We start from the raw sequence: 23022 nt of genomic DNA on the forward strand, positions 1-23022 counted from the left end.
GCGCCGAGCGCACCGCCCTCCCCCGCGCTCCCCGCCCCCTCTGGGCCGGGCCGCGCGCGCCCCCCGCAGGCCTTCGGCGGCACTGCGCCCTGTGCGGCCCCAGCTACGCGGCTCCTTCTCGCGCTCGCCGTGTCGGTTTTCTCCCGTGGGCGAGAGGAAAGCTCCCCGGTGTTCTAGAGTTCTGAGCACTCACAGGAAGCGCCTGTGGCTGATGACGTTCCGGGCAGCCTGGCGGAAATTACTAACTTGTGTCCTGGAGTGGCCCGAGGGCAGGTTCTAGAGATACCCTAACGCTCAGCGGTTTCTACAGCCTCGAAGCTGGCTGGTTGTGGATGCGGCCCAACTTGGGGACACGGACCCTCAGGCCAAAATTAGGGCCAGCTAAAGGAACAATTCAGGACAAGGAAGATGTTTGCGAATGGCTCGACAAATTGAAATTAACTAAAGGAACAGTTGTCTGCGGTTTTTTCCTATTCAACGCCTCTTCTCCCCACGTTTATTTTTCAGTAAACATTTAAGTACCTACGGTGTCAGGCCCGAAAGATTGTGACATGGCCCCAGACATCAAGGAACCTGCTAGCGAGTAATGTCATAATTATATGGTGTGCAAAAAATTTTACATATAAGAAGCACGTTTTATATGTAAAAGTATGCAATATTCTTGTACTGGTGTGAAAAACCTACCTTTTGAGGAGGCAGTGAATCAGCAGTGTTGAGCCATAAAGCAGTCTGAGGCAACAGGAAAAGTCAGTAAAATAATGCTATCTTTATTCAAAATTTTGGTATTTTGAGATACCAAATTTAAAAATGTTGCACCAAAATATTTCCGAGTTTTTTGGCCAAAATTTTGTGCCGAAATTGAATGCCTCATTCACATCACCCTAAGTCTGGGCATGGGTGTCTGAATGAATGACATCCTCCAGCTCTTCCCATGCTCCCAGCCATTAACTGAGCATGGCGAGAATTCTAGAGCTAGGTCATTTCTGTCCCATGTGGGCTCCTACAGGGGATCTTTGCTTGGAAACTAAATCCCCATCTAGCTTTTTCAGAACTGCACTGCTTTATGAAGTCTACCTTACCCAATCCTCCCATTTCTTTCACAGAAGTCATACCTGCAATGTGATATGAAGACTTCCCCACTTTCTGCTCCCTTCCCCTTTATCCTTCATGGATGTACCTCTTCCCACCCCCAATAAATCTCTTTCACATTTAATCACATCTTGGCATCTGCTTCTGGAAGATCCAAACTGACATAACTAAAAAGCATTTATTATAAATTAGAAAATGTAAGATAATAGATTTAAATTTTTCAGATTCTAAGTTCTATGTGTGAGGTAAGGACATACAATATTTTAAAAACAAAATAGAAAGGCTTTGGATTTTGTACATGAAGTTTTAATTAAGAAGAAATAAATTTATTCGGATCAATTTATTTGAACTCATATCTAACAATAATCAATTTCAGGGTTAGAAATAAAAATGGGAACAGTCTTGATTTTGGGTAAGGGGTGGATCATACAAGCCTGACTGACAAGGGTACTAATAGCTTTGTGAATTTACTAAACTGTATATTCAAGTATACATCAAGATCATACTTGGAATTTATCCAATTTTAGCAAAGTTAGCATAATTTAAGTAAACCTCCTTGAGTTTTACACTTTCTCAGTTTTGAAAGCTTAGATTTGATTATAACCTCTGCAAAATGATTACAGGCATACCTCAGAGATATTGCAGGTTCGGTTTCAGACCACTGCAATAAAGCGAATATTGCAATAAAGCACATTATAAAATGTTTTGGGTTCTCAGTCTCAGTTATGTTTACACTGTACTATATTGTGTGCAATAGCATTAGGTCTAAAAAAAAGTATATAGCTTAATGAAAAGGTACTGTATTGCTAAAACTGCTAACCATCATCTGAGCCTTGACAAAGATCACTGATCAGATATCACCCTAACAAATATAATGTAAAAGTTTGAAATATTCTGAGAATTACCAAGATGTGACACAGAGACACAAGGTAAACAAATGCTGCTGGAAAAAAGGTGCTAATAGCCTTGGTTGCCACAAACCTCTGATTTCTAAAAAACCCAGTATTTGCAAAGTGCAATAAAATGAAGTGCAATAAAACCGGTATGCCTGTATCTTTACTTCCTGCAAATGTAATCAACTTTTACAATAGCTTAGGCAAACAATTTTACATAAACCTTATTAGAAGTTGGAGGAAATTGTAACTCTTCTAATCGTAGAGTCTAAACCATAAATTCAAATTGTACTGCTATCTCCATTGTCATATCAAGCCAAGAAAGCCTATTACAGACTAAAAGAAGTGAATGTGAATCTGGAGGGTCCACTAAGGGGATACTTTTGAAAACCTATTACCACATTAGTACTTAACAGCTGTACCAAAATTATTTTCAAGTATACTCCAAGGGTCATCTCTTAACTGAAGAATTAACCTCAGAAGTCAAGTGACAAGTATTCTTATACACATTTTATGTGCTAGGAAATGAAGGCAAAGGATTTAGGATTGAGTATTCAAAATTAAAGTTAATAAAAAACATTCTGGCTTTATTCGAAATAATTTGTTGGGTTATATCCATTAGTGTGTCTTTCTACCAAGAAGCCAATTCATTTCAAAGTTACCTCTATTTGGTGTCCAATATCTTAATGTATTAGAGTAGTACAGACTCTTGTAGTGTTGCTCATTTCTAGTAGGCTATTAAAGAAAGAAAACGCTTTGTGCTTTCTGTTCATCCTTTAGAAATTAAAATATAAAACTCATAATAAAACCAAAATTGTAAAGATTCCCCCCGCCCCTGCCACGTAGAAACAATGATCTGCTTGATTTAAAAATCTTTTATTCATTTGGGCATTAAATTACCTAACACACAGGCTATTTTAAATTTAAAACATTGTTTTCCTTGTGTTGTCTCCAGGAATGTCTTACAATTATTATGTCTACTTTCCTGTGACATTTGCTCTACCAAAACAATACATAACCAATTTGACTCTGATTATAGCTAAAAGTGACGAAAATATTTTTAATGAAAACTAAGAGTATTAGAGTTAGGTCTTAAGGTTTTTGTTTCATAGGAAGGAAGCTTTCTATTACGTCGATCTATAAAATGATTCAAACTTCAGAGAGACAGGAAGCTGACAACTTGATTTATCTTAATGGCTTTGGTTCATGAATAAATGATAATGGTTTATGTTTTTCTTATAAAAAGAAATGGAATCTGTATAATGATATGAGTCCTATCTGCCACATTTGCTCTACTTTTTAAAGGATTTCTAATTACAAAAACATTCTTTATATTTATCATAAGTCGAAACTTTAACTGAAAGTCATTCTTTAACCACAGTTTGCCATTAGCTGAAATTGAGGAAAGAACACAGGTCTGCTCAATCAATAAATCTAGCCACAGGCTGACTAAAAGCTTCCTTTAATCTTCTTCCTATTAGGTCTTCTTTTAAATTAAACCATTCCCTCTATGAATTATTTAAGTGAATGGCATGGTTATAGAAAGATCACGTATGATTCTTTGCAAAAAAAAAAAAAAATGCTCAAGGAACCTTAAAAAATACATCAGCATATTTCAGGAATTATAGTATGAAGTAAGATGCTGTTGCTTTAAAAAGGAGGTGGGGTAATGTCTTGAAGAGCTTCAGAGAGAAATAGAAAAGTCAAGTTTATTTCCCGATTAGTGCAGGACGATTCCCAAAGTGCTGTTGTGTCTGGTCCAGACTAGCTATTAGCAATTAAGTAGTTTCCTTTCACTGTCAAGGCTTTTCCCCGAGGTAATGCCTAAATTCTTAATTTTAATATTTTATCTTGTTTCCTTTAGCCTCATCCTCTTACCAAGGAGCTCTACACATTTCCCCTATGCTGAATGCTTTCTTTAGAATTTACACTTTTCAAACGCTCACAATGTCTGAGTTACAAAGTTGATACTTAGATATATCTTCCCACATTGTTCCTCTCAATACTCATTTTACTTATATGTTCCAATAATTACATTTTTTAACAAGTTATTTTCTGAATATTGGATGCTCTTCCAAATGTGTCCTCACAAAGTAACTGAGAAAGGGCTTAACCTTTCTAAATTCCAATCTCTTAAAGCTTTAAAATTAATTTATTATTACTTTTCTTTTTCCTTCATGGTAAACAACTCCCTTCTCAAGTCCTTATATATCTACTTTCCAGATTTCTTTTCACTGTAGCAAATACCATAGGAAAAATACAAACCATTTCAGAGTAAATGAGTCTCTTCCATGCTCTCATTAGATCATTTACTTCAAGGCTATATATATGGCAGTTATTTTGAAAATGTTAATAGCTATTAATACCTTGAAGTTGAAAATATAAGAAAGTCAAAGAAAATATCACAACCAGTTTGACTATATGAAAAGCTACTTAGATCTTGATTTTTATATAAACACTAGTTTTTACCATTTTATAAAAGACAACATAATTATGCTTCATTTTTCTTTATAAAATTATCCTTTAACAGAATATTTGTTAGCTTGTCATCCCTTAGGTTTTTCTGTACTGATAAAAAGTTATTTTTAAAAGAAAAATATTTAAAATAATAATTGTTTCACAGAAACAGAAAGTCTCATTATAAAATTCTGATAAAAAATTATAATCATGGGTAGAGTGTTACCATACTATTTTCTTTCGCCAAAGATAAATATTTAGGAAGTGTTATGTTAGTAAATAAGATAAGCTTCTCAGTGATCTACAAAAGTGCCACAATAAAGATGAGGTAGTAAGAGACTTTTCTTTTGTAAAATGGAAATATCATCTTTAGAAGAGATATTTATCCTGACATTGATATGGTATCCCGAGCCTCATCACTGCTAAGAGACATGCTGTTTTAGTAGCTACCCTTCACTGGAACCAAGACAATCTTGAGATCACCGAGAAAAAAAAATGCTAGAAGATAATGCTAATAGATTTTCTTGGTTTAATTTTGCGATAATTGTTAATAATTTATTTTAACACTATAATTGAAAAATGCCAAATTTATGTTAGCAGCAGAACTGCAGGAAAGGGAATTGCTACTTCCACATAAAAGCAATGATACTTAAGAAACATCTGTTCTAACTCAGAAATTTGAGTCAAATTTCTTTCGACCCAGGTAAAAGTAGTTTCCTATTAGAGCTAAACCAGCATCAAGAAATCAATTATTATGATATTAAAAATGCCAATTTACAAAGGGGTAAACAGCTCATTAGAAGAAATAACTGTCTAGGAAATTTATTATTCACTGATTCTTTTAAAAAGGGGACGATTCCGATATCACTCCACTTATTTTATTGGGATAATGTTTCTAAAAATGCTTTTCTGTTCTGGGATAGTAAATTTAAAAAATTACACCTGGTGGTACCCAGTACTGTTCAGTATGGCATAAGCCATTTAGCTCTCAAAATGCTCTCATAATAATGACATTAATTCTGAAGATAGGAATATTTGAAACCTGAAGACCAAAAACAATATAAGGTTTCTGAATACTAAGCTCTATGTTTACTTTTTGAATCTTTATTCAAGCTCAATTTAAAATAATGAAAAACTACTTAGGTTCTTTTTGGTTACCAACGGAAATCTGTGGCTGTTTTTAAACTGTAGCATCTCTCCAAATAACAGGCTCAGAATTCCTATAAAAGGGCTAAGTAGAAACAATAGTTTATAAGTAAATACAGAAAAACCCCACAGTTGCTTTAGTACTTTAGTAACTACTAGTTACTAACAGCGTTATCATTAAAGTTTCCAGTGAAAAAGGAACAATATTTATATTCTGAAGATGGTAAGTCATCCAAGTTGTGAGAAAGATCTATTCAAGGAATAACAAATGACCATGCCACATTGTAAAGGAATAAATTCACCTCTAAAATGTTCTCATTTGATTCTTACTGACCAGATTAACCAAATTTAGTAATCCTGTTTCATAGTTAATATTTAAAATGAAAACACATCAAGTGTGATTTTAAACCATTTAGTTACCTTTAACATCCTTATTAGTAAATCACAAAAGTCAATTACATTAGTACGGATTGTGAATTATAGCACACTTAGCTTTACTAAAGAATTTTAAAACTCTGAAAAGGGGGATGGAAAAACTATGTTTTATGTAAAGGAATGCCAATGCCAATGCTTCACAAAGCATTTTACATATAGAAAAGGATACAGGATTATTTTTAAAGCAAAGTATGAAAATAGGTAACTGCTTGTACAACGCTACCAAATTTCAAATATCCCTGGATCATATGCAAATTAGTTAAGAAAAGAAAAAGCAAAACCCAAACACCTGGTCAAAAATATCCATTAACCCCTAGTGTGTTACTTTAAACAATTAGTGTATCGTAAGAAAAATAAACTGATCTGGGAGCAAAATTTAGGGCAGAGGTTTATTTTGGACTCCACCCTTGTAGAAAAGTTCAAAGTGGCATAAGAAAAATAAAATATGAAATCTCCATGTTCCTACCCTCGATCTAGCATTGTTGTTCTGGTGCATCAATCCTGAGTACTCTAACTTTAGATTTATAGTGATATTCCTTCAGATATAATTTCATAGAAGTAGGAATTGGAAGGGCATCAATGCCATCATAAGTTGTACAGTTACAAATAACTGTTCTGCATATATGCTGCAGGGAAAAGGGGAAAGTCCGAATTAAAGGAGTGGATAAAAGTGGTTCGAAAAACATACAGGCACTTGGGTCCTTATAGTGTTCTAGGAGCCCAGTTATGTCAGGAGAATGGAAGACACAAGGATCATGTGCATCAAAGCTAAAGTTGTGATTCCACTGCTCAATTCTAGCATGAAGAGAACGACTATAGCGTCTAAAACTAACAGAGAATAAATAGTCTTCCTGTGCTGAGTCTCGAAGTAAAAAGGTACCCTCTGGTTTTCCTTCTAGTAGAGCTTCAGCTGCATATTTATCCATAACTCCCCAGTAACATGGATTGTTATTGATCTGAAGGAGGTCTGGTACAAGACAGTGGACATAATCAATCTGGGTGTGATACTTAGGAGGTGTTTCCAATTGCAGGATTTCTTCATCCATTTCCCATTTGGGTTTATTTCTTTTCCTGGAACTTGTGCAAAGTGTTATAATTTCATCATCTGAATCCATATCACTGTCTTCTATACAGTTATTTGAAACCAAGTTCATCACAGAGCCAGTCATAGGACCACTTCTACATGAAGCATTGTTGGTAGTTATGACACAGGGCTGAACACTGGGATGTGAGAAACAGGTCACCTCTTCTTCCATGTTTCTTCTTTGTTTTAGCCGACCATCCCTCAATTCACTCTGAGACAAGTCTGTGCTTACCAATTCATCTGATTTGGAATTTATAGGAGCAGTATGTCGTTTAATAAAATGCCACCTAAAGGCTAAGTCTGATCTAGGTGGGAAAGGACACTTATCTAACATGAGTTCACTGATATGAATTTTTCTTTTAGATGGAAGCCCTGAAGAGTGCCGACTACTACAATTCTTTATTGGAAAACACTGCCCCACAGCATCTTGCAATTTCTGTTTAAGAGATCGGCCTAAAAATCTATGCCCACAGGAATGATCTAAATCCAACTCGATGGATGAACAGCTGTGCTTTCTTTCTTGGCTCCTTAAAGGAACTTCAGTTTTCTCTATAGCATTCACTGTTTCAACATCTGAACAACTTTCACTCTTTTTTGACCATGATAACTTCTTTCCACTCCACACATATCCATCCTTTCTGTCAGCACTTCTACTCCGACTAGTTTTGGGCCTTACATCTAAATCTTTACTATTATTTTCACTATTTTCTGCCATTTTAACAAATTAGCCACAAATTCCAGTGTTATAAATATTGTTTTTTCAGTTTTTCTGGAAGGAAGTTTCTTCTGGGCACTTTCTGGATATACCTAAGGGGGGAAAAAAATCATTAATCATTTGCTGTTCGCATTGTTTACATATTACATAATAGTTTACATGTTAAGCCCCAATTAGACACAAGATAAAAAAAAGCATAATTAGTACATGAAAGAGTACTTATTTAAACTGCTTTACCATAAACTAATAATTTCATAGTGCTATGAAGAATCAGTTTCTTTCCCACAGCTAATTTTCCATCAGTAAAAGCCAAGCCTCCTCTTAGCCTACATGCTTAAAATGTGAATAATTTCTAGTCTTGAGGTACATCTTGTGCTAATCTCTTCTCTATTATTATTATTATTATTATTATTATTTATTTTTTATTTCATAGACCAGTGAATTCTTTGTAAGAGAGTGAGAAATCTACAATCTAGTGTTTGAGGACCACTACCCTATATAGTTCCTTCACTTCCCTCTCCTGGTTTTTATTCCTATTTATTGAAAATATAAAATTTTAAGTTATAAAAGCTATTACAAATTTATTAAATAAACGATCACCACTGAATAGTACAAATGCCATGCAAGCATTCCCAATGTAGTTTTGTCAACTCATTTCAATAACTGGTAAACTTCACTATCGGTCTAGGAAGGTTTTAGGAAATATAGAATTGGGTAAAAATTTGTTACTTCATACACACACCCATATACACATTTTCTTGTATGTCTTAATAACTTTGAAAAACAGATAAATTTTTATAGTGCAATGCCTTTATGAAATTCGTTAGGTATACTAAAATTTACAATATAAAATGATGAAGTTTTATGAAGACTAAAAGAAATAATTGGTTGTAGATGGAATTAACTATTCTTAGGTGGAATAAGATTTAAGTCCAGAATTTGGTAAAGAAGTTCTATAATTTTAAATGTTTTGAAATTAAAGTTGAATTCTGTGACCAAGAAAATCAATTGCACTAAATATTCTGATTATGATAAGTTTCTGATTATATCAGAGGAACATTAACAATCCCAATAGTCAAGTAAATGTTTAGAGACACCTGAATCCATTTTTAAAATAGTAGGGTTTGAAACGAACATCTGCAGTGGCAAATAGGATTGTCACATGCTCAAAAATGTGAACTAATAATTCAGATAAAAGTACTCAATTTCTAGTGATTACACTTATTTTAATTTAGTGAGCTCACTGGTATACAATATATTTTAAAATCTAATTTTGAAAGAAATGTTATTTAGTACATTAAAATTATACTCAACAGTATGCTTTGGTTGTTCATTGACTAAATCCTACTGAAATATAAACAAGCAGAAGCAACAAAGTAAGCTGAAGAAAACGGAGAGTGATTGATTACAAGACACTTACCTGTTACTACCTAAGAGCTTATACTATTTTTCAAAATAAAAAAATAATAAAGAAGCCTCGAGCAGATATTTTTTGTTACTATTACATAATTTCAGTTTTACTCAGCTCCAAAATGTGAACGACATTATCATCTAAGGTTTGAAATGCCTGGCACTTTTACTTACTCAAAAAATATCAAAATAGCAGTTTTTTGAAATTGTATCATTACCTTCATTTCTATACTACTGCTAAGCTCTCCACCTCTATTCTTAATAATAACATTTCCCACCTTTATCAGGGCACACTTCAGTTTTTCTCTCAATTTCTGTCTTCAAACACAACCAAATCTCCTATAAAATCTTTTAGCGGTTCTAATGTTTCCTTTAGTTATAAATCCCACTTTCCATTACTAAATTTCTTAATGAGTAGTGTGACTTGATTTCCCCTCAAAATAAAAACTGCTTTTTTTTCTGATTATAAAAGAAATAATCATCTGGTTTGAAAATGTACTAGTGAAAATCTTTTGCTCCACTTTCTCAGCAGTCAGTCCAAAACAAGAAAAAAATGAGAAATAAAAACAAAAACCTCATCTTCAACGAAACTGGTGGGTATCTATAACCTGGGTCATAAAACATGAGGACAGAAAATGGAGGAGCAATAACTGTCTCAGCAGTGGAGAGGTAGGTGACATCAGGCACAGAGGCAACATGGATGAGAAACAAGCTGAAGAAGAAGCCAAAGTCCAGAACCAGAGATACCAGGTGCTACAGAAAGTGTGGGTGGACAACAGGGTGGAAAATGGGAAGGTAGGTTGAAAATCTCCAAAAGAGCAGTTAGATCTCTCTGGTTTTTACTCCCACACTTAAACAGTAGATGAGATATTTATTATTTGGAGAAACTGAACAAGAGAGGTTCAGGACTTTTGATAATAGGCATATCAAGGGTAGAAGGGAAAGCTGCAGACTAAACCAGAATGAAAGTTCCCTGCTCCCCTTCTTCCCAGAACTCCAGTGATCAGCCTTATACCGCCTTATAGGAGGCTGGAAGATACTTTGCTGGAGAAGAGTAATGGCCAAAGAGAAAAGACATGTAGATGCTGCTATCTGGGACTCCTCCAATAAAAAGCTGGAAGGCCAGCCAATCATACAGCCAGGCTGACCAGTCTACAAGCCCTGACTAGTCACACATAGCTTTCACTCTAGAATATGAATTAATACTCACAGGTTGTTAGAGTTTTGAAGAAAGCCTCTAACATAAATGACAGACTAAAACATAAGGAACTTGGAGAAAACAGTAACCATGAAAGGAGCAGAAAGTGAAATTGATTTCTTCCAAGTTAAGAGAAGATATTCCACCTATGAATGAGTAAGAGGAAGTGTGGGCAATCATAGAATATGAAAGTTTTGGAAATTAAAAATAAGATGGCAGAAATAAAATATTCAATAGGAAAGTTAGAGGATGAGTTGAGGAAATAATAGGAAATAGGAAAAAATGGTTAGACAGAAAAGATAAGAAAATTAGAGGATCAATATAGACATTTCACAGAAAATAATAAAAATAGTGGGGAGAAATTATCAAAGAAACTGTATTAAAACATTTCCTAACTGAAGAACATGAGCTTCTAGATTGAAAGAGCCCACTGAGCACCCACACAATGCGAGGGGGGGTGGTGGGAATACACATCAAGTTACATTATTCTAAAATTTCAGAACCCTAGAGATAAGGAGGAGATACTAAATTCTTCCTACCTTATAGACAACAGTACTGTATTGTATGCTTAAAATTTTGTTGAGAGTAAATCTCATGTGTTTTTACCACAATAAAAGTAAGTAAAATAAAGTAACCAAACCAAAAATATAAAATAAAAAGTTAAATCTTCATGGAGAAAAAAAGTCAGTTGAAGGACTCTAAATATAAATAAAATGGCATTTGGATTTTCAACAGTAACACTGGAAGCTAGAGGCTAGTTTCCAACCTTGAAGAGATAACCAGTCAAACTATCAAATATGGATAAAATAAAGAAATTTTCAAATGTGCAATGTATCAACAATTTTACCTCATACTGGATAATGTGTTCTTCTAAAATTAGGGTGTAAAAACCCAAATAAAGGACGCAACACAGGAAACAAGATATTTAACATAGGAAAGAGGAAATGTGAATTCTTGAGATGAGGAAGAAGGGAGGTCTCCAGACAACAGGGTATCTGGAGCTGCTAGAGGGCACCTAGGCTATATAACCACACAAGGACATAAGGCGCCAAGGTGGAAGATTTTGAGGAAAAAAACAGAATAGACTTTTAGAAAGCAATGAAAAAGAATTGGGTAATTATTAATTATAGAAAAGTTCAAACATTATACAAGAAAGAAAACAGAATTGTAAAACACCTGGCAAAATATTTAAATAAGTTGTTGAACTTTTAAGACAAGCTATGCATTTTCTTTTACAAAATGACAAGTGTTCTAAATTTGGTTAACTTTACTGGGATAACAAGTGGCTCTCAGAAGCTACTTAGCAGATAAATTAATATAGAAAGGCAAAACAAAACAAAACTAGTCACACTTGATGGTATGGGCAACATCTTAACAAATACTGAAAAACTGCATAATAAAAATTAAGCTATGCAGAGATCTTTTTAGAAAAAGAAGTCAGAATTTCCTTTATTACATAATTTTGTTATGAGAGATGATAAACAGGTACACAAACTTCACATCTTTACATTAAATACATGGAAAAAGAATTTTCTCATCTCCTTCCAAAGTTTCATTAAAACAAAATTCTTTAAAAAATTCAATCGCATTGCTGAAAATAAAAATAACATTATTTTCAGTGAGAACAAAACTACTTTTGTTATATTTTTAAAGACTAAAGATAAGTTCAAAAAAAGTTGATGTCTTAATTATACATGTAAAATCTGAATGTGAAAAAAGTGTAGGGTTCTGAATCTGAATGAGTCCTTTCAAATAGCCTATCATCAAATCTTTTTTCTTAAATTGAGGTACAAGTGACATACATTTTAGTTTCAGGTATTTTTGGAATTTTATACAAACTTTGTATAAATGAGGTATAGAAGAGATACAAAATAATAACATGGCTTTACTACCATTTTTATGTAGTATCGAAATCAAAGATGATACTTTGAAAGGTGCTGACAAATAAAAGATCTTGGTTGGTAGCTGCAAAGAAGCTCACCTCCGGCCCCCGCCCCCCTTTTTATTTAAAGAAGGTGGAAGTATCGCTTGGGAGATGGTTGCTTTGGTCCTTGATTCAAGAATTAATTTTTAATGAAGGCAGCTAAGTTACAATGCTCTGTGGAATACACAGTGACATCTTTAAAAAAATACTATTTCTTAATAAGCCAGAGGCAAATGTTTAAAAAGCAAGTTTATATAAAAGCCTTTTTTCAAAAAAGTAAGTTCCCAAATTCAGCAGCCATTTAGTTCCTGGTTCTACTACCAACTGTAATAACAGTGTTAATGGAATGAATACCCAACAAGGCCATTGTACGCTACTGAAAGATCTAAATAACGTTTAGTTAGTTCTACTAAATAAGGCCTGGAAGGTGATTTTAATTCAAGATTTTTATAGAAATAGTTAAAAAGCCCATAATTAAAATAACTTCATTTATTTGGAAAATTTTTTATATTCTCTATTAGATCATTTTTGTATTTATTATTCATTGAATAACTACTATGTCTACAATATCTATGTCTACTATATCTAAGACCAAAATTCATATCAATACTGTATTAAAATAAATTTGATCCTACAAAGAATACTTCACTATACTATATAAGGAACTCATGAATAAATTATTATTCTCGTTGTAAGGCAGTCCTCAGAATTTCCTTACCAAATCCATGATTCCAAAGTTTACTTGTCATTATGTGCCCCCGAACTTGTTGAAGCATTCTAATCAAAGTCTGTGATATTTGAATTAAATTCTGTGGGTCATAGTTGTTGATATTTGATCAGAGTCTGATATTTGAGTTGGATTGAGTTTAGGCTCCACAAATGGAATATATTGGATAGTAGACAACAGATGAATTCCTTGGAATGTTAAAGAAAAAATATGAAAAATGGGTTTGTTTGTATGAGAAAAATCTATGAACTAAAATAATTTGTTTTTCTCATTATAAAAGCAATATAGGTTTATTTTCCAATACATATTTTAAAGTACAGTTGACCCTTGAACAATGTGGGGGATAGGGGCATTGACTCCCTGTGCAGTTGAAAATCTGTGTATAACTTTTGACTCCTCTAAAACTTAACTACCGTTAAGTAGTTAACAGCCTACTGTTGACCAGCAGCCTTACAGATAACATCAATAGTCATTTAACGCATATTTTATATGTCATATGTATTATATACTGTACATGTAAAGTAAGCTAGAGAAAAGAAATGTTAAGGAAAATCATAAAGAAAAGAAAATACATTTACAGTACTATGCTATATTTATTGATACTGTTTACAAGGTGAATTGTCTGTCAGTACTTACATCGATATTGTCTTATGATACAAAACACTGTAAATGCATAGATGTTTTATATATATTACTAACAGTAGACATCAAAAATGAAAAGATAATGTGTAAAAGAAATTCATAGTTATTTACAGATATAACCATTCATGCACTGATAACATAGAAGCAACAATATGATTGCTTTATGGTAGCCTTGTGTAATCGATATGATCACTTTATAGTAGCCTAGCCTATATTCTAATGAATGGTTATAAAAATTTTATGGCATACAGTATTACAGTCATTTTTATAATACAGTATTGGAAACAATGTTATATATTTTTAAATACCATTTACCTGTGTAGATAGGCTAATAAGCTGTTTCTCCAATTATGACAGAGGCATACTATATGACAATGTAATTCTTTGAAAGCAAAGTTATAAAACAGTAAGAAAACTAACACATTACCAATTTTATATTAAATATCACCAATATAAGGACAGGCTATCCACTTTATAATACAAGTTTTGTACATGATGTTCTACACGATGAACATCATGTACAAAAGATCATGATGATGACACAAAAAAATGGTTCGCACAGTTCTTGCTGTACAGTTATTAGAGTTTCACACAAAGACACACACATATACAACAGGTAAGCTTATTAATTATACAGCATGATTATTTACTATTCATTAAGTGGAACTGGATCATTATAAAGGTTTTCATCCTTGTCATTTTCATGATGGGTAGGCTGAGGAGGCAGAGGAAGAAGAGTTGGTCTTTTTATCCCAGAGGTGGCACAGTTGGAAGAAGTGGAGGAGGTAGATGAGGCGGCGAGAGGGACAGGCATTTTTGGTATGACTTTATGAAAATACATTGTAATTTCTGTCTAATACGTTTGCTTTTTCATTTCTCTAAAAATGTTTCTATGAGGTACCAATCCTTCCACTGTTTGCTTTAGTTTCAGTGCCCATTATTATAGAAGGGTCCATGTTGTAAAAGAAGTCAAAAGCCACCTCGAATGATTGGAACTCTTCTGCCAGACTGTCAAATGTCAATTTATTTTCTGGCACTGCTTCTCCTATGTCTTCTTCCTCATCATCTGGCACTGGTTTGGAAGCACTCATCTCCATCAAGTTGTCTTCTGTTAATTCCTCTGGTGTGTTGTCTATTACCTCCACATTAGAAACCTGTTCAAGCAGATAGCCTTTCTCAATGATTTTCTTAATGGTGTCTGGGAACTTATCTGCTGTTTCTTGGTTGGCAGAAGCTGCTTTTCCTGTTATCTTGACATTGTTTAAACCAAAACTCTTTTTAAAAATTATCAAACCATCCTTTGCTGACATGAAATTCTCAGGCTTTAGGTCCTTTACCTTCCTTTTGCTTTAAGTTATCATATAATGACTTAGCTTTTTCTTGAATCATATTACAGTCTATAGGTATGCCTTATAGCAATCCTGCATCCACGTAAAAGTTGCATTTTCAATACGAGATAAAAAGGTACCTAGCAAAAAGCGCGAGGTATTTGTGCCCACTGGCATAGCAACAGCTACAGCTTCACGGATTTCTTTCTTTCGTTTTTATTTACAATAGTCCTTATCCTAGATTCATTTATCTTGAAATGATGGGCAACCACAGCTACGCACCTCAATCTACAGTATATATCAAGAATTCAACTTTTTCTTGTACTGTCATGACTTTACTCTGCTTCTTAGGAGCACTTCCAAGATCACTAATGGCACTTCGTATAGGTCCCATAGTGATATACAGTATTATATGATGTAAATATGATGAAAAATATTCGAGAACCCAAGATCACTTTTTACTGTGATACACAATTTACTGGAGAGATGAACTACTGATGCAGAAATTAGCATCACACAGAATTTTAAGAGGATTCTCACCACACTTGAGTTCACCAGAATAGCAATGAAATTATTACAGTGATACAGTATGTACTACAGTGAATTTTATGCAGTTATAACTTAATACTGCATCTTTATGTTTGCTTACATTTCTATCCACTGAATGGCATCATGCATAATCTGTTTATGTGTGCAAGTTTTGATAAAATTTTAACTTTTATAATATATTTGCATATATTTTACAATAGTAAATGATAAAATAAACTAGCATCTACATACATTTTATGCATTCATGACATCTCTAACTTTTTCTTAATTTTTCAATATTTCCAGGATACACTTTTTGAGTTTTTTCAAATTGTTACAAACTCCAAAAGAATTTCCCATATAATAGAAAAAAATCTGCATATAAATGGAACTGTGCAGTTCAAACTTGTGTTGCTCAAGGGTCAACTGTATCGCCTTTTTTCATGCTATCAAGCCAGGGCTCATGGGTATTAACTGGATTAAAAAAAAAAGGAATCATTGATTAGTACTCCTCTTCTCCCCACTTTTTCCACTTACTTTCCTAATAATAGTTTGTTTATGCCAGTGTTCCCCAATCTATAGTCTTGTAGACACTAGTTCTAAAAACGTTAATACGTGTTCTAGAGAAAAAGGAGTTTTCTTGTCAAACAAGTTTGGGAAATGCTTCCCCTCTGAAAGATTACAGTGAATATTTAAGAAAAGGTTCCAACAGGTCCTTTAGTTAAGAAACCTATTTAAGCCAGTTTTCTATATTTAACTTACCACAAATCCTTTTTGTGGAACAAATTTGAGAAACATTTAACTTGGGCTAATATTAAAATGAGTGTATATTTCCTGAGCATGCTAGGTAAAGAGAAATGTCTAGTAGTCTGTAACTGAAAGAGGTTAATCTAGAATGAAGAAAGAGCAAAAACTAAGAGCTGATAGGCAGAAAACGGACTTCTACAAGTGGAAGGATCTTAACAAAATCTTAGAAGCCAGAATATTTAAGGTATTTTATTATAACACCTTAGGGAATAAATTAGATCATAAGAAGTATTTTTCCCCTAATTTATATTTTTTAATTAGAAATACAGTACATGCTCATTATAAAATACATGGAACATTCAGAAAAGTTTAAAAAAGAGGAAAAAACTATACAGTTGACACTTGAGCAACACATGTTTCAACTGCATGGATTCACTTATATGCGGATTTTTTTCCAATAAATGTGGACACTACTATAAATGTATTTTTTCTTTCTTGTGATTTTCTAAGTAACTTTTTCTTTTCTCTAGCTTACATATAATATACAAAATATGTATTAATAGATTATTTATGTTATCAATAGGCTTTGCCGGCAACAGTAGGCTATTTAACAGTTAAGGTTTTGGGGAGTCAAAAGTTTTATGCGAATTTTCGATTGTGTACACAGGGTCTGGGGGTGGGGAATGTGGCCCCTAACCCCTCAGCCGTTCAAGGGTCAACTGTAATTCAATTAGGCAATCAATTTAGACATTTTGGCTTATTTCTTTGCAGTCTTTATTTTCCTATAAGAGCAATTTAGTCTAAAGAGAAAAATTTTAAGTTGTAAAGATCCATAAAAAAAATGACAACCTACAGTTTTTCACTATATCATGTTTAAAAATGAAGCACATTACAGATGAAATAGCATGAGCTGCTAAATCATCAAACATGGGCTAAAATTAAGACTTTGTCTCTTACTAGTAACCTCGTTTTTAAAAATCTCATTTAGCTTCAGTATTTCCATTGTAAAATCTGGATAATGCCAGCTGCCTCACGTTATCACTGCCAGGATTAAAATGTATGAAAACAGCACACACTGAACTTAATGAAAATATGTATTAGCTGCCTACTCATAATTTTTTATGTAAAAGCTAATTTCTAAAAATGAGGTGAGAAAGTGGCAAAATTAAGATTAAAAAGGAAAGAGATAAAACAAAGGCTATATATAAGGCTAGAAAATCTGTACAAAAACATACTTCAAAAAACTGAGGCTAAAAAGGCTTTAGCATTTCCAAAAATATCATAAAGCACTTTATATTACTGATAATAAACATGATCTTTAAAAATCTTTAAACACTTTAAATTCTTTAAAAATATAGGTATATATAACCAATCTTTATAAAACATTTGTAGTTTTTTTGCAAGCTAACAGTAAATAAATAGATTTCAACAGAAACAGTAGGCAAAAATTTTAACTGATTAAAGATTATTCTTTTCATTGCTTTATAAAAATTATACATGTTTACATTTAAGCTTGGGAACAAGTTTTACCTACAACCTAGCATAAAGTGTCTCTAGACTTAAATAAAATTGCTTTTATGTTCTGGTATATTTTACTAAATTCTAAGTTTTATGGCCAACAGTTATGAGTTGGAGAGGCAGAGTGGTAAGACTATTTCGGATTAGAAAGCAAAAGACCTAGGGGTTTTATTTGTAGCTCTGACATTTGGTAGGAGTGTGACTTTGGACAAATCACCACCTTTCTGAATCTTGTTTTTTTCATCACTAAAACAGTGATTATAGCTGTCTTGCTGTGGTCAGGATCCAGTGTTAATGTAACAACACAAGACTCAAATCCTGGCTGTTTTTAGGGTAGGGGATCAAGGTACCTTAGGAGGTTTAACATGTGCAAATATTATTTACCTCACGAATAAATTTAAAAGGCAGGTAAGTTTTGGGACATTTTAGAGATTAAAAAAAACCTTCAGATTTCTAAACTGCTTTCAATGTTATTTTTCCAATACTCTGTTCTCCTCTATTATTGTTATACTCTCTTCCAGCCTTATCTTTCACAGGATTAATGATTTTTGTTTCAAGTACACATTTTATTGGAAAGGTATTTTTAAAATTCCTTCCATAGGGAAACACTGATATGCCTCTTGGATAAACTGACTACATATTATTTATATAGATAATACCACCATCAGTGGGATGATTATCATGTTTTCTCATTCTATTGCTCTTGAGAGCAACAATATTTGTGAGCCTAAGGGAGCTATGAGTGGTCACAATAGAGTGAAGCTAACTAACCTTCACTGCAATTGAATCTGCGACCTTGGCATCATTTTCAGTGAGTTCATTCAGCTACCCACCCCTATGAGACATGCACTATTAATAATAAATAAATCCATTTGGAAAATTTTGACAGCCACATCAGTGGCAACTATATTGGTTTTTTAAAAAAACTATGTGATCTTACATAACCAGACAATTTCGCTATCATTTAAGTTACATACGTTTCATTACTGCACTATCATCTTTTACATCTTATTCGAATGTTTGTTTTCCTCAACAAGACCATGAACTCACTAAAGACATTAAAATTTGCAGGCATTTGTCTGAAACAAACAAAACTGTGAAAACACCTACAGGCAAAAGACTACATCTTTTAATATTTGAAAAATGTTACTGAAAAATGACTTAAATCAACTATGTTTTAAATGAAATCTAAATGCCCACCCACAGTACCTCGTTAATAACATGAGACAATAATAATTAGTTTTATACATTAATGAGTATATTCTATCTACTTTAGCAATTCGATGAGGTTAGGTATTATATTTCAGAGATGAGGAACCTGACATTCAGACAAAGTAAAGAAGCATATTCAAGGTCACATGAGAAGCTGTCAGTCAAAATTAAAACCTGGGGCTGCTTGACTTTAAGGCCTAAGCTCTTTCCATACATGTGAAATCTGTAAAGGAAAATTAAACGGTTTGATTGCTAAGGCAGAGAGAAAGGACAATAGTGTGGACATCATTCACAATTTTAAAGTCACATGGTATTACAGATATTATAGTTAGGGTATTTTATTGCTATAACTCTTGTTCCAATTTGCAGATTCTTCTTATGATAAGCTCTGAATAGTACTACACTGAAATCTCATGATTTATTCAATACAGAGACGATTATTAGACTTCGGCTTGAACTCTACATTCTATCCAATATTTACTAGGATAAATGAATTATAAATCAGTCTATCTAAAAAAAGAATGATCTCCAAATGACATTAAGTCATTCAGAATGAACTGTCTCAGCTATCTTTTGCTCTAGTGGGAAATCGGCAATAGGTTGGTTATTTCCCCACAAATCCCAAGTTCATTTTCAGCCAATCACTCCTCCTCTTCATTAACATACCAAACCTCAGTGTCTAGCAGACCTATTTGGAGCCCCAGTACTCAGAACAATCCCTTTACACAATGCCACCACGGTAAGAATACTGCAGTTTGTCTTAACTATGCGTTTGCAACCTTTCATAATGGAACGAAATTAAAAAATGGGGAAATCTCTACAATGGGAAAACGTCTCACTGATGTCAAAACCTAGGTATAATTGAGACTAGGTGGTGGGTACCCCCCATCATTGTGAAGGTTTTCATCAGAGACCAGTCTACCAACATGGAGAACATGAAGACAAGCAAAGCATAAATTTAACGGCCAAGACCCTAGCACAGACCGCAAGGACCGAAGTATTCAACAATATACTTTGGTTCTAGCTTCTCTTTTAGATCCAAATACGCACTTCAATGAACTTTAAGTGGGGTCTGAACAAGGAAACCCAAGTTACTTTTTTCTTAAGGGATATATGCAAAGAGTTCCAAAGATTAAGCATTAATGTACACACCATATCTTAAGGGACCGCAAACTGAGTAGAAATGAGAAGGTGAGTCTGCGAGGGATGCCAAAATGAAAGGCTTCAGAAGGGTCTCGTGATGCTCCCCTACCCTAAAAACAGCCAGGATTTGAGTCTTGTGTTGTTACATTAACACTGGATCCTGACCACAGCAAGACAGCTATAACCACTGTTTTAGTGATGAAAAAAAACGAGATTCAGAAAGGTGGTGATTTGTCCAAGGTCACACTCCTACCAAATGTCAGAGCTACAAATAAAACCCCTAGGTCTTCTGCCTTCTAATCCGAGATAGTCTTACCACTCTGCCTCTTCTTCCTCTTTTCTAGAGAAGATGCCCAAAGATCTCGTTCTCCAGCCGGGGCCCAAGAAGGGGCTTGGACCCGTTCAGAGACCCCAATATGGTTGCATGTGGCGAGAGCCTGGAAGCCAGACGCGGACCCCAATCGGCAAGGCCAGGCAGCAACCACCCTTCCCCCACTCACCTTTCCGAGAGCAGTTTAACTGGGGCTGTCCGAGTAACTGCCGCCATCACCATCGCCATCAGTCTGGGTGCTAGCTGAGGTGGATAGGGGAGGCCCAGCCACTCCTGTACCTCATGTAGGTCCTAAAAGGCGGATGCCTCTCTGCAAGCTCCCACCCGTTGGCGCTGGGTTTTCGTCTCAGACGTCGCGGTCACCGCCTCCACTTGCTTCCCAGGAGCTGCCACCACTTCCGTGTTGGGTTTCCACCCTTTCTTCCTCACTCTCCCAGCAACCGGCTTTTTTCTTTGCAGCCGGCGCGAAGCTGACGTCACCAGCCCGCGACCAGACCAAGGTCCAGACCTGCGCTGAGCGTGGGCGGGCCGGTGCAGGCGCAGTGTGGCGAGTACGCCTGAGCGCGGGAAGCGGCGCTGCGCGGGCGCTTGCCTCCCCTCTTTTTCTGTCTCGGATGCTCTGTCACCCCAGTGAGTCCTTCCTCCCGCTGCCGGTGCCAAAGAGAAGCGTGTCCTTTTCCTCGCTTGTTGTCCGACACACTGTCCGCTTTTTCCGGTTTGGGCTACTCGGATGGGGAGAGGAAAGGGCTGTTGAGAGCGTGCCCGGGAGGAGACTAACCCCCTTTCTTACGCTTCAGGCCCCTGGCTTTCCTCTCCTTTAAAATAACACTAGCTTTTATAAAACGTTTTTCGGGTAGATAAAGGAAAAGATGCCTGCCACACAGAAGCCGATGAGATACGGACATACAGAGGGACATACGGATGTCTGTTTTGATGATTCTGGGAGGTAAGGTATTTTGAGGAAAAAAAAAAAACATTTCAGATGCAAATATTAGGACATTATTCTTATATGTCATGTAATCGGTCAGCCTAAAATGACTCATACAAATATAGAAAAATAATTTTTAAATCTTATTTAAAAATGGCACATATATTTTCTTTAGATTTATCGTTTGATTCGGACCGACATGGTAGTTTAAGGATATCAAAAAAGTTAACCAGTGTAAGATCTTGCTTCCAGGGGAGTTGGAAAGATGTGAGCTTTCCCCCATAGTTTCCCTTTGTCCTCTTCCTCTCTGCATCTCACATTATTAGTTATTTTGTCAAATCATTACTTGCTTGTTTGTCAAATTAAGTGGCCCGTTCTATCTTTCTGGTATTTTAGCCTTCCTTGATTTTCGTGATGCTATTTACTTTTTCTTTTGTTTTAAATTTTCTGATGGCTTATTTTCTAATTTATTTCCTCTGCTTGATTCCTAAATGGGGATGTTTTCCCGGGTTATTCTGGTCTCTTTTATCTTTCTAAGTCTCATTTCTCTGCAGCACTGTCCAGTTGTGTGGCTTCCACCAACACTTGTGTTGATTCATTCACTTAAAAATATTTGCATGTCTGTTCTGCTGAAGGCTAGAGATACAATATTGCGAAAAAAGCAACCTTTTCCTTCATTGACTTTGAGGTCTTTTTAGATTGACAGACATTGAGCACAAATAAATCACAAAAATAAATGTACATTTAGAATTATGCTTAGAAATATTAAGTGCTATATGCAATGATAAGCCTACATGAGAGGAAGTTGATCTAGTTTGAAGAGGCAGGGAAGGCTTCTCTGAGGAAGTGTTTCTTGAAATGAATTCTGAAGACTGAGTAGACATTAAGAAGTATAAAGAGATAGGTGGTGGTGGCAGTGGAGTAGTTGTATTGGCTTTTGAGGAAGACAACACCAAATGCAGAGGCCCACAGGGAATAGGGACTATGTGGTATGCTCAAAGGACTGAAAGAAAGCTAGGGATGCTAAAAATGTAGAGAGCGATGCAGAGATTGGCAAGAGATGGATCTAGGAAGGGAGGCAGTGAGTATCGTATCCAAGGCCTTTTGGGCTTTATTGAGGACCCTTGCTTTTATAATAAAATCAGTAGGAAGGTATTAAAGATTTGAAGTAGAAAGGACATGTGATCATACTCTTGTTTTTGAGAAGATACATGCAGGATGAATTGGTAAGGAATGGGAGTGGATGCAGAGAGACTATTAGAAGGTATTTGTATTAATCTGGTTGAGTGTGATGGAATCTTGGACTAGATTGGACAAAAGTATGGAGAAAATAGGATGCATTCAGGAAATATTTAAAAGGTAAAATCAACAGCATGGATCACATAAGAATGAAGGAAAGAGAGATGTCCAGGATAACATCTGTGATTGTTAAATTTTGGGAAACGAAGGTGTCATAGGCAGGTATCCAAAAAGCTTGGAGAAGAGCATAGTTCAGAGGTGGAATGTGGATGGAAATTATGAGTTTGCATTCGGACATGGTTAGTGTAGGATTTCTTGAGTATCCAAC

General features: G+C 34.9%; 2 protein-coding genes across 4 annotated transcripts in view; one reads left to right on the top strand and one right to left on the bottom strand.

The window, feature by feature from the left end:
* Nucleotides 1-2842: 2842 nt before the first annotated feature.
* On the bottom strand, nucleotides 2843-20992 carry SOCS4 (suppressor of cytokine signaling 4). The gene is made up of 2 exons (XM_039866568.1): nucleotides 20697-20992; nucleotides 2843-7911 (listed from the first exon to the last, which is right to left on the bottom strand). Exon 2 carries the CDS (start codon nucleotides 7817-7819, stop codon nucleotides 6494-6496), a length of 1326 nt encoding a protein of 441 aa, XP_039722502.1. The 5' UTR covers nucleotides 7820-7911; nucleotides 20697-20992; the 3' UTR covers nucleotides 2843-6493.
* Nucleotides 20993-21003: 11 nt separating this feature from the next.
* The window catches only part of WDHD1 (WD repeat and HMG-box DNA binding protein 1), a 50213-nt gene continuing 48194 nt past the window's right edge, over nucleotides 21004-23022 (top strand). For 2 of the 3 annotated variants that reach the window (XM_039866565.1, XM_039866567.1), the window contains exons 1-2: nucleotides 21004-21157; nucleotides 21385-21473. In XM_039866565.1, the coding sequence (XP_039722499.1) occupies nucleotides 21397-21473 (77 nt within the window). In that variant the 5' untranslated portion in view covers nucleotides 21004-21157; nucleotides 21385-21396. Of the gene's footprint in view, nucleotides 21158-21213; nucleotides 21243-21384; nucleotides 21474-23022 lie in introns of those variants that run through there. The other variant, XM_039866566.1, reaches the window with a different exon arrangement.

Source organism: Pteropus medius, unplaced genomic scaffold, assembly GCF_902729225.1.
Source record: "Pteropus medius unplaced genomic scaffold, Ma_sr-lr_union100, whole genome shotgun sequence".
Taxonomy (NCBI): Eukaryota; Metazoa; Chordata; class Mammalia; order Chiroptera; family Pteropodidae; genus Pteropus; species Pteropus medius.

Bases quoted from the DNA above. Each gene is read 5' to 3' on its own strand.
- SOCS4 (XM_039866568.1), bottom strand. From the start codon at position 7,819: ATGGCAGAAAATAGTGAAAATAATAGTAAAGATTTAGATGTAAGGCCC.